At 38.0% G+C, this 15,461-nt stretch overlaps 2 protein-coding genes across 2 annotated transcripts; one reads left to right on the top strand and one right to left on the bottom strand.

The window, feature by feature from the left end:
• The first annotated feature begins 434 nt into the window (after positions 1-434).
• On the top strand, positions 435-1,370 carry LOC117031107 (olfactory receptor 1013). Its single transcript, XM_033121446.1, has one exon. The coding sequence runs from the start codon at positions 435-437 to the stop codon at positions 1,368-1,370; it is 936 nt and encodes a 311-aa protein (XP_032977337.1).
• An 11,357-nt stretch (positions 1,371-12,727) lies between these two features.
• On the bottom strand, positions 12,728-13,663 carry LOC117030659 (olfactory receptor 1013-like). Its single transcript, XM_033120841.1, has one exon. It carries the CDS (start codon positions 13,661-13,663, stop codon positions 12,728-12,730), a length of 936 nt encoding a protein of 311 aa, XP_032976732.1.
• Positions 13,664-15,461: the final 1,798 nt, after the last annotated feature.

The raw sequence follows: 15,461 nt of genomic DNA, 5'->3' as shown, positions 1-15,461 counted from the left end.
TTTTATTTTCTTACTATCATCTAACATTCACTGAAATAATTTCTATACTTATTTTTTTTGTTTATTATGTATCTCTCTCTTCTAAATAAAGGCTCCATAGAATAAGGCCCAGCCCAATCATTCTCACCGCTGTATCCCAATGCTGTATCCAGCACTTGGGGCTCAAGAAATATTATCCTGAAAATGAATAAACCCACAACAGCACTAAAGCTTTCCTAATACTAAATGCCTTTTATCGAAATGAATATGTTGAGGCTCAGAAAACTCCCATCACCTGCCCAAGTCAGACAAGACTCCTGCTCAGATCTTTTTTACTCTAACATCCATAGCCTTGAGCACATCTCAGAGGCCTATCACAGAGAAAGCCCTCATTTGGTACTGGTTGAAGGAATTAAACTTCCCTCTTTCATCTGTAGGTGAGTTCTCTTTAAGTTATGGAGAGAAGCAATCACACGCTGACTGAGTTCATCCTCGTGGGTTTCACAACAGACCCCATGATGCAGCTGGTCCTGTTCGTGGTGTTCCTTGGTGTGTACTCTGTGACCGTGGTAGGAAATACCATCCTCATAATGTTGATCTGTAAGGACTCCCGGCTACACACACCCATGTATTTTTTCATTGGGAATCTGTCTTTTCTGGATCTCTGGTATTCCTCTGTCTACACCCCAAAGATCCTAGTGACCTGCATCTCTGAAGACAAAGGCATCTCCTTTGCTGGCTGTGTAGCTCAGTTCTTTTTCTCTGCTGGACTGGCGTATAGTGAGTGTTACCTGTTGGCTGCTATGGCTTATGACCGCTATGTGGCCATCTCCAACCCCCTGCTCTACGCTCAGGCCATGTCAAGGAGATTGTGTAACTGTTTGGTTATATATTCCTATACTGGAGGTTTTGTCAACGCTGTCATACTCACCAGCAATACATTCTCATTGGAGTTTTGTGGTAACAATGTCATTGATGACTTTTTCTGTGATGTCCCGCCCCTGGTGAAGTTGGCCTGTGACGTGGAGGAGAGATACCAGGCTGTGCTACACTTCCTCCTGGCCTCCAACGTTGTTGCCCCCTCTGTGTTCATACTCGCCTCCTACCTCTTCATCATCCATGCCATCCTGAGGATCCGCTCTCCCCAGAGTCGCCTCAAGGCCTTCTCCACTTGCTCCTCCCACCTGATCTCTGTCATCTTGTACTATGGCTCCATTCTCTACATCTACTCTCGCCCAAGTTCCAGCTATTCCCTTAAGAAGGACAAAATGGTTTCTATGTTTTATACTGTGCTGTTCCCCATGTTGAACCCCATGATCTACAGTCTGAGGAACAGAGATGTGAAAGAAGCTCTGAAAAAGCCCTTCGGGTTCACATTATCTGAAGTCTAAATTGACATAAATTTCTCAAATAAGTGCTCGATGAAAAGGGACGGCTTTGGGGGAAGGTTGGAGAACTGGAAGGAAAAAAAAAATCTCTTTTTATATTCAAATAATTCCAATGAGAAAGATTTTGTTTGTATGGGTTTGTTTTGCTTTAGTGATCAGACTACTAAAAAATAGAGATTCAATTTAACATTAACACAGTTTTTCAAAAGTAGTATCATGGTTTAATGCAAAATAGAGTGTGTATATTATAGCTGAGATCCCAAAGGATTAAATTTGACTTCACTATCTCCCATCAGATTGACCCAATTTTTTTTTCCTATGTGATGGGCTTTATGGGGACATAAAGATGTTATATGGATTCTGGAGATATGTGGATTATGCCCCTAATCTTTATTGTCTAGTACTTACAGAACTGTGTAAATAAAAGAATGAGGAATGTTAAGACTATTGTGATTAAGAGAGAGGGCAGTGACGTTATTTAATGCATGCAGATGAAAAGAAAGATCAGACATAGTGCTAGTACAAACAGTGAAGTGGCTACAACTATTTGTTCTAAAGTTTTCATTTAAATACATTGTATACATGTGTTCATTACAACAGTAGCTATAATCTTTCAATAACAAAGTTCTAACTTCTGAGGCTCAAGCTACTCATTTGTCATATGTAAGAAAAAAAATCCTTAATTTGCAGTGTTGTTGCAAAGAGTATTAAAAATATACATCAACTAAACCTGCTATGTAGTGAATATGGAGCTGTGAGTTTTTTGTTTTCCAAACCTCCTGGTTATATATTTTTTTAAAAAAGCATTGGCTCTAGAATATAGCGGGGGTTTTGTTTTGGGTTGGTTTGTTTCAGTTTTTCCACTCGATGTTATTTTCTCTCCCAGGGAATACGTGGTGATATGAAATGGGGGAGAGTATGGCAGAGTAGTCGTTCTCTGTGGAGAGATCATGCATTTGGGGTAACACACAATCCTAGAGACACATATTTCTCCAGGGGTTTACAAAAGTGTTTGGGTTTGTTTTTGTTTTGTTTCGTTTTGCTTTGTAACCTAAACAACTTTTAAACATTTTGCCTAATATTAAACTGATGTAGAAGACACAGTTTACAAAGATATTTTCTATATATTCAATTAAAGCTTTATGAGTAATATGGAGAGAATTCCTTACTCAAAATAAATATTTATAAAATTTAAGTAAATTTCCACAAGTTTAACCACTCCAAATCTTTTCCCCACATAATAAACTTTGCTCACCAAGCTTCAAAGTCAAACTATGTGCACAAACACTATCCAATTCCTCTTTTCTCTTTTTAAGACCACCCAAAGATAACTGAGAGAATGAATTTTATGAAAGATCTTGGACTGCTAGGAAGCAAAAATACAGTATTGTGGAACATCGCGCAACGCAGTATTATAGGATTAAAATAGTTTAATCACAACAAAGTAATAATCAACAATTAAAGAGTGGTTTGATCTGTTTCATTGTTTTAAGTGTAACATGTTGTATTTACTTGATACATTATATTGTATTGTTTACAAACATGTCTATAAGTCAATAATATGGAAAATGCAGTGAAAGCATTCTGCAAAAAGATAACATTCATCTGTCTCCATGGCCTGAGAGTCTGTGTTGCTTTCCAGAAGGCTGCTTTGACATCTTTGTTTCTCAGGCTATCGATGAGAGGTTTGAGCAATGGGTTGAACACCGTGTAGAACAAGGCAGCCACTTTGACTCTCTCCAGGGAGTAGGTGGAACTTGGCCTTGAAAACATAAAGAGCAGGGATCTGTAGAAGAGCATGACTGAGATGAGGTGTGAAGCACAGGTGGAGAAGGCCTTGCACCTTCCTGAGGCTGAGCAGATCCTCAGAATAGCCAGAAGGATGTGGAAATAGGAAATCAGGATGGCAAGAATGCTGGAGAGGACTGTGAAGCCCACCACACCCAGGAGGACTTTTTCATGGACCTAGGTATCTGTACAAGACATTTTTACCAATGGTGGTGCATCACAGAAGAAGTGGTCAATGATATTTTTACAGCAGAAACTCAGGGGGAATGTGTTGGCAGTATGGGCTATGGCATTCAGCAACCCTCCTATGTAAAAGCCCACAATGAGTCCAGTACACAGAGAGCTGGACACAGTATCTAAACAAAGTAACAGATTGCCATGTAGCAGTCAACTGCCATGGCTGCTAGAAGATAGCTCTCAGTGTAGGTAACAACACAGGAGAAGAACACCGGAGCTCCACACCCAGCCAAGGAAATGCGTTTATCTTCCGAAACACAACTGGTCAGGAGTTTGGGAGTATACACAGAGGTGTACCAAAAATCCAAAGAGGACAGATTGCCAATGAAAAAGTACACAGGAGTGTGCAGGCGGGAGTGAACACAAATTAAGACAAGCAGGGTCATGTTCCCCAACAAGGTTATCAAACAGATTGTCAGAAATATTCCAAATAAAATGAGCTGCCACTGGGGGTCTGCTGAGAAGCCCACCAAGATAAACTCAGCATGGTGCGATTTCCCACTTTCATGGTCACAGAGAAGAAAGTCTGATAAAGATTTTGAGGGGGAAAAAATCATTTCGTGATTTTTCTATTGAAATAAATAAAGGTATCAATTAACTCAACAATTACTAGGAGGTTTTTATCCATGACTATCTAGAATGATAGACTTCTGTCTCTGACTTGGGAAGACCACAGGAATTGGTGTTAGAATCTGATTTTGGAATTAGGGCTTTCACTTATTAATTGCTTAATGCAAGGCAAGTCCCTCAGTCTCACCAAACAGCCAAGAAAAATGAAGCCTCCTGACACAGGTGGTCTGATTGATTAAAAAAGATATGCATGAAAACGCCCAGCCCAATGTTAGGTACATAGTAAGCACTCAAAAAAATTTCAGTATTCTTCATATATTATTGAGAATTTATGTCTCAGGTATTGTGCTGAGTTACACAAATACCAATGCATTGTACTACTCTTGCTACTATTAATACAAATAAAAATAATATATATGTATATATACACATTAATATAAAATTACCCATTATGTGCCATTTAGTATTCTAAATCCTAATCTTAACCCACTTAATCCTTTCCACAACTTTATAAGGCAGGTACTATTATGATCCTCATAGAATTTAAGAAACAATTCCAAGATTACAGAACTGGTAAATAGCAGAACTGATATTTGAACGCAGAATTTTCTTTGTTAAGAGTATATCCTCTCAACTGTTAAGCCATTTTTGTCTTTTACAGGTGAATTCTTTCTCTCTTGTTCTCCTAGCTAAGGTAATGCTATAACCCTCTGACAACCTGAATATCTTCACTTATTAAAAAGAGCTTTAAATATAGAGAATATAATCAATAATATGGTAATAACTATGTATAGTGTCAGGTAGGTACTAGACAAGTCAGGGGGATCACTTCCTAAATTGTATAAATGTCTAACCCCTATGCAGGACACATGAAATTAACGTAAAATAATATTGAATGTCAACGCTAATTGAAAATTTAAAAAGGTGGGGGAGATGAAGAAGAATAAGACGTTCAAAATTCCAGATATAAAACAAATAAGTCTTGGGGAAGTAATATACAGTATAGGAAATGTAGTCAATAATATTGTGATAGCATAGTACATGTCAGATGGTTGCTGGACTTGTCATGGTGATCACTTCTTTAGCATAGGGAATATAATCAATAATGTGGTAATAACACTGTATAGTGTCAGGTGGGTATTGCTGAATAACTATGATGTACACATGGAACTAATATTGTATGCTAACTATATTTTAATAAAATAGTTTTTAAAAAAGAGCTTTAAAAAATCCTTTTTTGTTTTTTGGAACCCTCATACACTATTGGTGGGAATGCAGATTGGTGCAGCTGCTTTGGAAGGTAGTGTGAAGGTTACTCAAAAAATTTAGAATAGAATTACCATATAACCCAGCAATCCCTCTCCTGGGGATATCCCCCAAAAATCTGAAAACATTTATCCGTAAAGATATATGTGCTCCGATGTTCATTGCAGCTTTATTCACGGTGGCCAAGACATGGAAACAACCAAAGTGTCCTTCGATAGAAGATTGGATAAAGAAGATGTGGTATATATTACACAATGAAACACTACTCTGCCATAAGATGAAATAGTGTCATTTGTGACAACATGGATGGATCTTGAGATTATTATGCTAAGCGACAGACAGAAAAAGACAGAAAAAGTCAAGAACCATATGACTTCACTGATATGTGGGATATAAAACTGAAAGTAACAAAGGAACAAGACAAACAAATAAAGAAACAAAAACTCATAGACACAGACAACAGTCCAGTGGTTACTAGAGGGTAAGGGGGGAGAAAGGGGGATGGTAGAAGAGGGTAAACGGGGTCAAATATATGGTGATAAAAGGAGAACTGACTCTGGGTGGTGAGCACACAATGTGATATACAGATGATGTATTACAGAATTGTACACTTGAAACCTATGTAACTTTATTAACAATTGTCACCCCAATAAATTTTAATTTAAAAAAATAAAATTTTTTTAAATCCTTTTTATTAAGAATGATTTTTCCACGCACTTTCTCTTTTTGATGTGAGAGTTATATACATGGGTGAGGCATTTTTTGATAAAGTGGATGCTGAACATTAGGAAGAACCCAACTTTTGGAGTCAATTGATAAACCATGAATCCTTTGACATTCATATCTTGAGGCTCCAAAACTCTCAGAGAGAAGCTAAAAGGAAGGACTGACTTAAAACATACAGAAGTAGGGCTGATGTTCCAGTAAGGAAGCTAACTCAAGAGAACATTTGGGTTTCGCTATTTTAAAACATTTTCCTTTGAGCTAAATTAGATCAGTTTTGTAACTAGAATGCTAATGAAAGTTTTCTACTTCAAGGTCTACTGTTCCTGCTTGTTAGAAAAGGAGGCATCTTAATCTGTAAATATTAGATATCCTAATCTGTAAAATGTAGCTGCTGATGTCCAAAGACATCTGGTGACACTGTGGTAAATACAACTTGGAATCCTGAAGATCATTCTGCTTCTCTATTAGCATACAAGTTCTGACCATTAAGTTCACGAACTAGTTGCAATGATGTTGCTAACGTTTTTGATATCAGAGGGATTATTCATTATGAATTTGTACCAACTGGACAAACAGTTAACCAAGTTTACTATTTGGAAGTGCTGAAAAGGCTGCGTGAAAAAGTTAGATGAAAACTCCCTGAACTTTTCGACAACAATTCATGGCTCTTGCATCACGATAATGTACCAGCTCACACAGCACTGTCTGTGAAGGAATTTTTAGCCAGTAAACAAATAACTGTATTGGAACACCCTCCCTACTCACCTGATCTGGCCCCCAATGACTTCTTTCTTTACCCAAAAATAAAGGAAATATTGAAAGGAAGACATTTTGATGACATTCAGGACATCAAGGGTAATAGGACAACAGCTCCGATGACCATTCCAGAAAAAGAGTTCCAGAATTGCTTTGAAGGGTGCACTAGGTGCTGGCATTGGTGCATAGCTTCCCAAGGGGAGTACTTTGAAGGTGACCGTAGTGATATTCAGCAATGAGGCATGTAGCACTTTTTCTAGGATGAGTTCGTGGACTCAATTGTCTGACCTTGTATAATGAATCTTTTCTCATTAACACACAAAGCACAGATGCTTTAGTTCTCTACCCAGTGGTCCATAAACTAGCTTTAATTTACCTTTGTAACTCTCTCTCTCACTACTTTTCTTAGTCTACTTAGGACTTCAACCAAACTAAATTGCTCACATGATTGATTTCCTCATAATAATCTCACACATCCTGAAAGCTTCACATTTATAGTACAATGCTTGTATTCATTTGTACACTATAATATTTATTCCTAATCTGCTTAAGCTTGAGTAGAATTATCTTGGCAGGAATATATGGTCATTATATTTATAATGTATAAAATGGTAGGTTATAGACACCATCTCAAAAGTTACTATGAACTTTCTCTGCTATGTTATCACTTGTCTATACAATGAAAAATACCTGAGACTCATTAAGTTCATCTTTAATATAATATATAATTTGGAGGAAAGTGGAAATATCTAGACAGAGCCAATTACAAGTCTTCTGCCACTACCCTCTAAAAAGGGAAATACCGAAAAAATAATTTTCCTGTCTTCTATTCAAAGTCTCCCCATAAGAAGAGATATTTAAGTGAGCCCTGAAAACTGAGCCCAATGCCACCAATTATAGTGGTAAGGAGAGAGAGAAGTGCAGTTCCATGAGAAGAAAAAACATGTATCAGAACTCTCCCATGAGAGGGAGCCTGGGGAGTTCACAGAAGTGAGACAGGTTAAATGAAGAAATGGAGAGAGGAACCAGCAGGTGAGCTGCAAGAGTTATCATATTACAAAGCTTATTGGAACCATATTAAGGATTTTGACCTTAAACCAACAAAAATGGAAGCCATTGTCGTTATGAGAAAATAACATGATCAGATTTACATCTTTACAGTTTACTCTAGCTGCAGATTAGAGACTAGATTGAAAGGAAGCGAGAGTTCTTTCTGAACTGGAAACTCTTGAAATCCTCAATCCTCTATTACCTGTTGATGTCAGTCCTCTGATAAAGGCAGAAAAGAGATGTGTTAAAACTTCTAGATAAAATTACTAGGGACTGTATAAACTGAGATCTTATCATGATAGACAAGACTCACCGAGTATCACTCTCAATCTCTCTTCTAACCAGAAATTTACATCTAACCTCTAAATACTAGAGAATTCTTGAAGACAAAATCCTTCCAAAGTATGAGTTGGCAATGAAAGCATCTTCTCTCTATTTTTATACAAGAAACTAGAAATCTTGTAAGAGTGGATAAATTTGATACAAGATTAGAACATTGTACTATAAAAGATCCAATCTTATACTCATCCTTCTGAGATCTATGTGAAACATAACTCTATCACAAATTCATCACATTATACTTTATACCAACTTTAATATTTAAAAGATAAATATGTAAATTAACCTATCTATGATTATTTAAAAAAAGAAAAGACCACAATTCTTCATCATCCAGCTCCCAACTCAACTAACAGCTAACCACATTCATAGGAGCAAGACTAGGTGAGAGCAGGCAGGTCAGGTGCAGGTAGACTTGCATACTTGAAATGACACCAGAGTTCCAAATCTTGGTCCCACTCGTTGGTAGCTCTGCAGTCTTGAGAAAATCTTTAACAACCTCCAACCCACATTCCTTCACCTTTAAAAAGGTAAGAAAAATGTCAGTGCTATGAAAATGAAACGTGTAGCCCAGTGTGTGGACAGAAAATATACCTAACTAATAATAGCTATTTTTATTCTGCATGAGAGGAAAGAATAATAACTGACTGATTTATAAAAGAGGAGCTTCAGGAAAAACCATAAGTAAGGCCACGTTTCTACAAGGAGAGAATTTAAGCCATAGTGGTGGTGTCGTTCAGAATCTTTCTGGAATCCTAAAGGTTAATATGTTTGTCTCCCACTCTCATGCAATTTGACAAAGGAATGACACCCACTCTCATGCAATTTGACAAAGGAATGACCTTTAGATACATGGGGCATTATCATCATGTTGGTTGAAGTGACAGATGGAATCTATGAAAGACAACAGCATTCTTCTTTTTACTTTAAGATTTCTGTACTCTGTCTTGTTTCCCTAAAAAGCAATCCTCTGAACTTGTTTATGTTCTACAACTACTGCATTCTTTAGGGTTGTTCTTTTTAATATAAGAATTTAACAGCTTTTAAATTTTTGGAATTGAATTATGGACATCTTTGAGAAACTGACAAAAGCAATGATGCTTCTACCCAATTTCCCAAACGGCTTATATGTATAAACACACAAAATTTAAGAGGTCTCACAAATTCCCAGAAATCTACCTATGGGTTTCGTGGTTATAATTCTTAATTAAAAATTCTGCCACCAAAAGATGCCTCAGTTTCTTTTCAATGCTAACAGTGTATAATTTTAGGAGAAATTAATACTTTGAACTTTACATGTTTAAAGCTATATTCCTAATCTTCATTCCCCAAAATGTATCTATGTGTTTGTTTCTCATATCATTTAATAAATTGTACTCTTCCAGTTTCTTAAGCCACAAATTAGGAATCACCCTACTCTCTTTCTCTCTTATGTCCTCATCAGTCTTCCCAGAAATCCTGGTGTCCCTACCTTCAAAATATATCCTGAATCTGAACACTTCCTATCAGCTCCACTGCTACCACTCTAGTCCAAGCCACCATCATCTTTTGCCAAGAATATTGCAATATCCTTCTAACAGCTACACACTTGTCCCTCTATAGTCTATTTTCAATATATCAGTCAGTATGATCCTTTTTTAAAAAATGGCAATTTATGACACACCTGTACTTAAAACAATCCTAATATGTAACCAACTTATTTTGTTGAAGTCAAATTCCATGCAAAGGCCTAAAGTCCTCCACGAGCAGGCCCTCCATTACCTAGAGGTCTTTCTCTCCTAAGATTCACTCTATTTTAAATTCCATGTCTTCATCCCACCAACAATCCCCATCCTTCTTATTCTTTTAAGACTCTGCTCTATTTTCCCCATGACCTGCTGTCATCTTCTAACTCCTGTTTATTAAGGTTATTGTCCATTTTTCCCCACCAGAATGCAACAACAGTAAGATTTCAGTAAGATTTCTCTTCTTGTTTACTGCTGTATCCCAGCATATGGAACAGTTCCCAGCACCTAATTGGCACTTAATAGATATTTCTAGAATGAACAAGAGGGTAATTGTCTTTACATCTTGAAGCTGTGTTTCCCTTCAGTATTCAGTAGAAGCATTGTCTGCTTCTAAGCTAGATCAAACTATTCAGGATAAATTTACCCTCCCGTGGACTTCTCAGGCTCAGTGTACATCACTAATAAGAAGGAAGAGTAAATAGAGGACACATCTCCATCAAACTCATAACCATTAGGTGGACTAAAATCCATGTTGATTTTGAAATAAATTGCAGTGAAAATGTGATTGTGAAATAAAAGACACAGAAAAAGTCAGAGCCAATCATACTAACATACCCCATACAGAACAGCTTCTCTAGGTTTGTGTTTCCCTGTCCCTTGCTCCCTTCACTGGAGTCATACACATTTTGTGGAGAATGTGTCCCTCTAGCTCCTGAAGACGAGTACCAAGAAGTGAAAATACGTACTGGAGTTTGGACAGCCCAGAGAACCACAACCACTGCAGTCCAAAAACACGCCACCTTTTTTGTCCTCTTGTTTTGTCCACTGTAGAAGTGAATATATGATGACCAGGTATAACTACCAGACTGAATTTTGAATTCTAGATGAGGGCTACGTGTATTATTAGTGGAATCCTATTTAGAAGAGTGTGTGTGCGTGTGCGTGTGTGTGTGTGTGTGTGTGTGTGCGTGTGCGTGTCTGGCATAGCTCTGTATCCCCCCTTCTAATTACTGCTGAGGTCACAGAGAGGCCAAACCACTTGGCTGCCCCTGATCCCAGCTGCTTACCTTTGATAAGGAAGGACACTCCTAGAAATGAACTTTTGTTCCTCTCCTCTGATGTCTGGTGTGCTTCTCTGGACCTGATATTTATTTTCTCAACAGCCCTTTGGGACTCCTTCTACACAGTAGCTCAGAAATATGTACCTCAGTCTCCAAGATTCGATTAAGATTTATGTGGAGCATGAGAATTATGTATTAATTAGGATGTGATGAAGTGAGAATTGTATTAAAAGTTGACTCTCTTGATGGACCTAAGTCACAATATAATCATAAATGTGTCTGGTAATAGAAACTCTCTAAATTGTACTAATTAGACTTTTCTGCAAATTGTTTTCCTTGCCATATGCTTCTATCTTTCCAGGTTACCCTTCCTTTTCTCATTCATCAGGAAACTCCAGTCAATCCCTGATAATATGGGTTGAATTGTAACTCCCCCAGATTTATATCATTTAATAAATTGTACTCTGAGCCCTGACCCCCAGTAGCTCAGAATGTGACTGTATTTGAAGATAGGGCCTTACAGATGTGATGAAGTTAAAACGGCGTGGTTAGGATGAGCCCTAATCCAATCAGATTGGTGTCTATAAAAAGAGAAAATGGAAATTTGGGCACGCACAGAGATATGTGTGTATGTACACAGAGCAAAGACCCCGTGAGGAGAGAGAGCAAAAGGGTGGCCATCTGCAAGCAAAGGTAGGAGTCCTCAGACAAATCAACCCTGGTGGCACCTTGATTTGGGCTTTTTAGCCTCCAGAACTGTGGGAAAATCTATTTCTGTTGTTTCGGCCATCCAGTCTGTGACATTTCATGGCAGCTATAGATAACGAATATACTATTATTAACTCCAGGGCTCTTTATACTGGTACAACTGCATGTTTTATATATGTAAAAAGACTACTACAATTAGGAAATGATGTAGCATAATGCAATATTCTCTAATTTTTATTAATTCATGCATAAAACTGAACAAGCGAAGAAATACAAACACACGGAGAACCTTAATCATTGTCAATCATTGCTTTACCTAGTAGAGATTTTCCACTCTGAGTCTTAGATGTAAAGTTCTTTGAAGTTTATCTTTATCTCTCTATTGCTATCTACACTTCCATTTCTGTCTGTTTCATATAGCTCCTATACTTTTGCCCTGGATCTTTAATTGTTGGGGAAAAGAGTCTTTCACTGGAGGTTCACAGTGACTCTAAGATATTTGTTCTCTTCTGTATCTGTTGCCAAAAAAATCTGCATATCATGGGAAGCAAAGAAATGAGAATCAGAAAAGAACACATAAACTAGTTCCTAAGGGTATTTTACAGTAGGAATTTTACTTATGACCTCCTAACTCACTCTCATTCCCAACAAATGGGGAAAAAACCTTTAGAATCAGAAGTTTTGGTTTGCATTCCTGCTTTTTCACCATGATTTGAAGCAGGTCATTTACTCCATCTAATGTTGAAATGATTCTATACTCAATTTTATTATTCCCATTTATAGATCAAAATATTTATATACAGGCAACTTATGAATGGTGAAGTGAAAATCAAAAAGCTGCTCCCTTTCAACCTTCACAGAATCACAATAATTTTATAGACTCTGTTCCAAGCTAGCAGACATAGCAGCTTTTTTCCAAATGTGCCAGCCTCATTTATTTTAAAAACACATTCAAATACATTATTTTAAAAACACTTTCAAAAGACAAATGCAGACTGGTATTTCCACATTATTTGATGATTTTGTTTGCTTATTTGCTTGTTTTTTTAATATTTGAGAGTATAGTTGATAACAATGACATGGAAATAGTCTATAAAATAAAATACAACCATTGTTTACCAAGTATCGTCATTTAGGAACACTTTGCTCTGTCTACCATTTTCCTCAGGGCATCTTTAACATCTTTATTTCTTAAGCTATAGATCAAAGGATTCAACATTGGAATCACCACAGTATAGAACACAGATACCACTTTATCCCTTTCCAGGGTGTAGCTAGTACTTGGTCGGGAGTAAATGAAGAGAATTGAACCATAGTACAAGGTGACAGCTGTCATGTGAGAGGCACAAGTGGAGAAGGCCTTCAGGCGACCTTGGGTGGAGCGGATCCTCAAGATAGCAGCAACGATGAAGAGGTAGGAGGCAAGGATAAGCATGGTGGGAATAATGACGTTGGAGGCAAGTATGAAATAGAGCACGGCTTGGTAGCTCTCCTTCACATCACAGGCCAACTTTACCAGAGGGGGCAGATCACAGAAGAAATCATCAATGATATTATTCCCACAGAAGCTCAGGGTAAATGTCTCACTGGTAATAAGGATAGAGTTAAGAAAACCACCAAGGTATGAAGCTGCTACAAGACTGGCACATAGTCTTGAGGACATCACCTGGGAATAAAGCAGGGGGTTGGAGATGGCCACGTAACGGTCATAAGCCATGGCAGCCAACAGGTAACACTCACTATACGCCAGTCCAGCTGAGAAGAAGAACTGAGCTAGGCAGCCAGCAAAGGAGATGCTTTTGTCTTCAGAGATGCAGGTCATAAGAATTTTGGGAGCATAGACAGAAGAATACCAGAGGTCCAAGAACGAAAGATTTCCAATGAAGAAATACATGGGTGTGTGGAGCCGAGATTCAACACAGATCAGAGAAATCAGGGTGACGTTCCCTAAGAGACTGATGATATAAATGAGGAGGAAGATGAAAAAGAGCACTTTCTGTAACCACAAGTCTGCTGTGAACCCTAACAGTATGAACTCTTTCACATTGGTGAAGTTTTCCTCATCCATCGAGTTTGCGTTTCTATGGTCCCTTTCTGTGAAAAGATTAATACATATTTATGACATCTACAAGCTCTCCCATGATTTGCATTTTAGATCATTGAAAAAGCCAACTGATGTGTGTATATTGTTCATTGTAAGACATATTTACGCTGAATTGGGTACCATTATTGTTGGACAACTGGGAAACCGTTCTATGCTGCCTTGAGAGATCACTTATTATGAACATGGCATGTATGTGTCAGCATATTTTTTGATATAATCTTTCCTCCATTTTGGATAGGGTGATCAGTGTATCTTCTCTTCTGTTTGCCCTTAGGGTGATTGGGGACCATGTAGAAGATATAAAAAGGGGAGTTGAAACAGATGTGATTTCTCTTCAGGTCTTTGAATCCCTTTGTCATTTTCAAGAGAATTCCATGAAGAAGCATACTTTTATTATTCCATATTTTGAATATAAAACCATATTCTGAATGTCCTTGGAAGTGTGTTTTACTGTAACTTCTTTGAAGGCAATAATTATATTTTATTCAACTTTTTATCCACAATACCAAAAGCACAAGTTTTCATAAAGTAGAAAACGTGTAACTTGAATAAAAGAATAGATTTTCTTGGATAATAATTTGAGACCACAGCTACCTGTATGGCCCTCAAATGTACTATGAAAGGAAGTAAAAATAGTAATCAATCGAAAATTGTGTTCATAATGTGGTTGAATTTGCTGTAAGATCAAGAGTAAAAACAAACAAACTAAAACAACTAAGCTGGCTAAACTGAACAAGGAATTTGTAGGCTAAATAATGGCCCCTAAAGAGATCCAGGTTCTAATTCCTGAAATCTGTGAATGTTACTTTATAAGGGGAAAGAATTACTAAGTTAAGAATTTTGAGATAGGTAGATTATCAGGGTGGACCATAAACACAATTACTAATATCCTTATGTGAAAGTGGCACAAGGATATCTGACAGACACAAGAGGAGGCAGTGGGACCACAGAAGCGGAAACTGGAGTGATACAACCACAAGGAATGCCAGTAGCCATAAGACGCCGGAAGAGGCATGGAATGGATTCGCCACTAGAGACTCTGGGTGCAGTGTGGCCCTGCCAACACCATGCTTTTGGCTCAGTGATATGGAGTTTGGACTTCTAACCTCCAGAACTATGACAAAATAAATTTTTGTTGTTGTAAGACACAAAGTGCGCGGTAACTTGTTAACACAGGAAGTTATGGAACTCAACCTCTAACAGTCTCCTTTCCTTCAAGGGTAGAAGCAGGTAGGGTTTTGGGGGGTGAGGGGAGGGGGGGGAATTCCCGCCCATTCTCAGGAATTTTTTTCACTTTCCCATTCCCGAATCCCGAGATACAAACTGTTGTCTGTTCTCTACGATGAATCGTTTCCACAAATTGACGGCCGATACCACCAACCACCTGGGTTCAAGGTGCCAAGTTTCCTGATTTCCTGACCAATTTTTTTCGGGATTCAGGAAAAGGAAAGCGAAAAACATTCCCGAGAATGGGAGGGAATCCCCGCCCAGAAACGCTAGAAGCAGGTGACTGGACTCTTGCCAGCAATGGGAGAAGCACCATCCCTGCTCATCTATGTTACAGCCTAGAAGGCCCCTACTGCAACGAACCACAGTCACAAAGGGCTAAATTATGATTGCCAGGGCTCTGAGTTGGCAGGAGATGTAATTTCAGCTATTCGAGCCAAGCTTTTAAAATCTCTTCTGCTAGGGGGGAAAAACTTAACCTTGGTCATACACTTGGCTATGGACTTAAAATTGAAGTAGACAACTAAAGAATTGC

The sequence above is a fragment of the Rhinolophus ferrumequinum genome, chromosome 11 (genome assembly GCF_004115265.2).
Source record: "Rhinolophus ferrumequinum isolate MPI-CBG mRhiFer1 chromosome 11, mRhiFer1_v1.p, whole genome shotgun sequence".
Classification (NCBI taxonomy): Eukaryota; Metazoa; Chordata; class Mammalia; order Chiroptera; family Rhinolophidae; genus Rhinolophus; species Rhinolophus ferrumequinum.
This window is presented reverse-complemented; position numbering and strand designations above follow the sequence as displayed.

Bases quoted from the DNA above. Each gene is read 5' to 3' on its own strand.
- LOC117030659 (XM_033120841.1), bottom strand. From the start codon at position 13,663: ATGGATGAGGAAAACTTCACCAATGTGAAAGAGTTCATACTGTTAGGG.
- LOC117031107 (XM_033121446.1), top strand. From the start codon at position 435: ATGGAGAGAAGCAATCACACGCTGACTGAGTTCATCCTCGTGGGTTTC.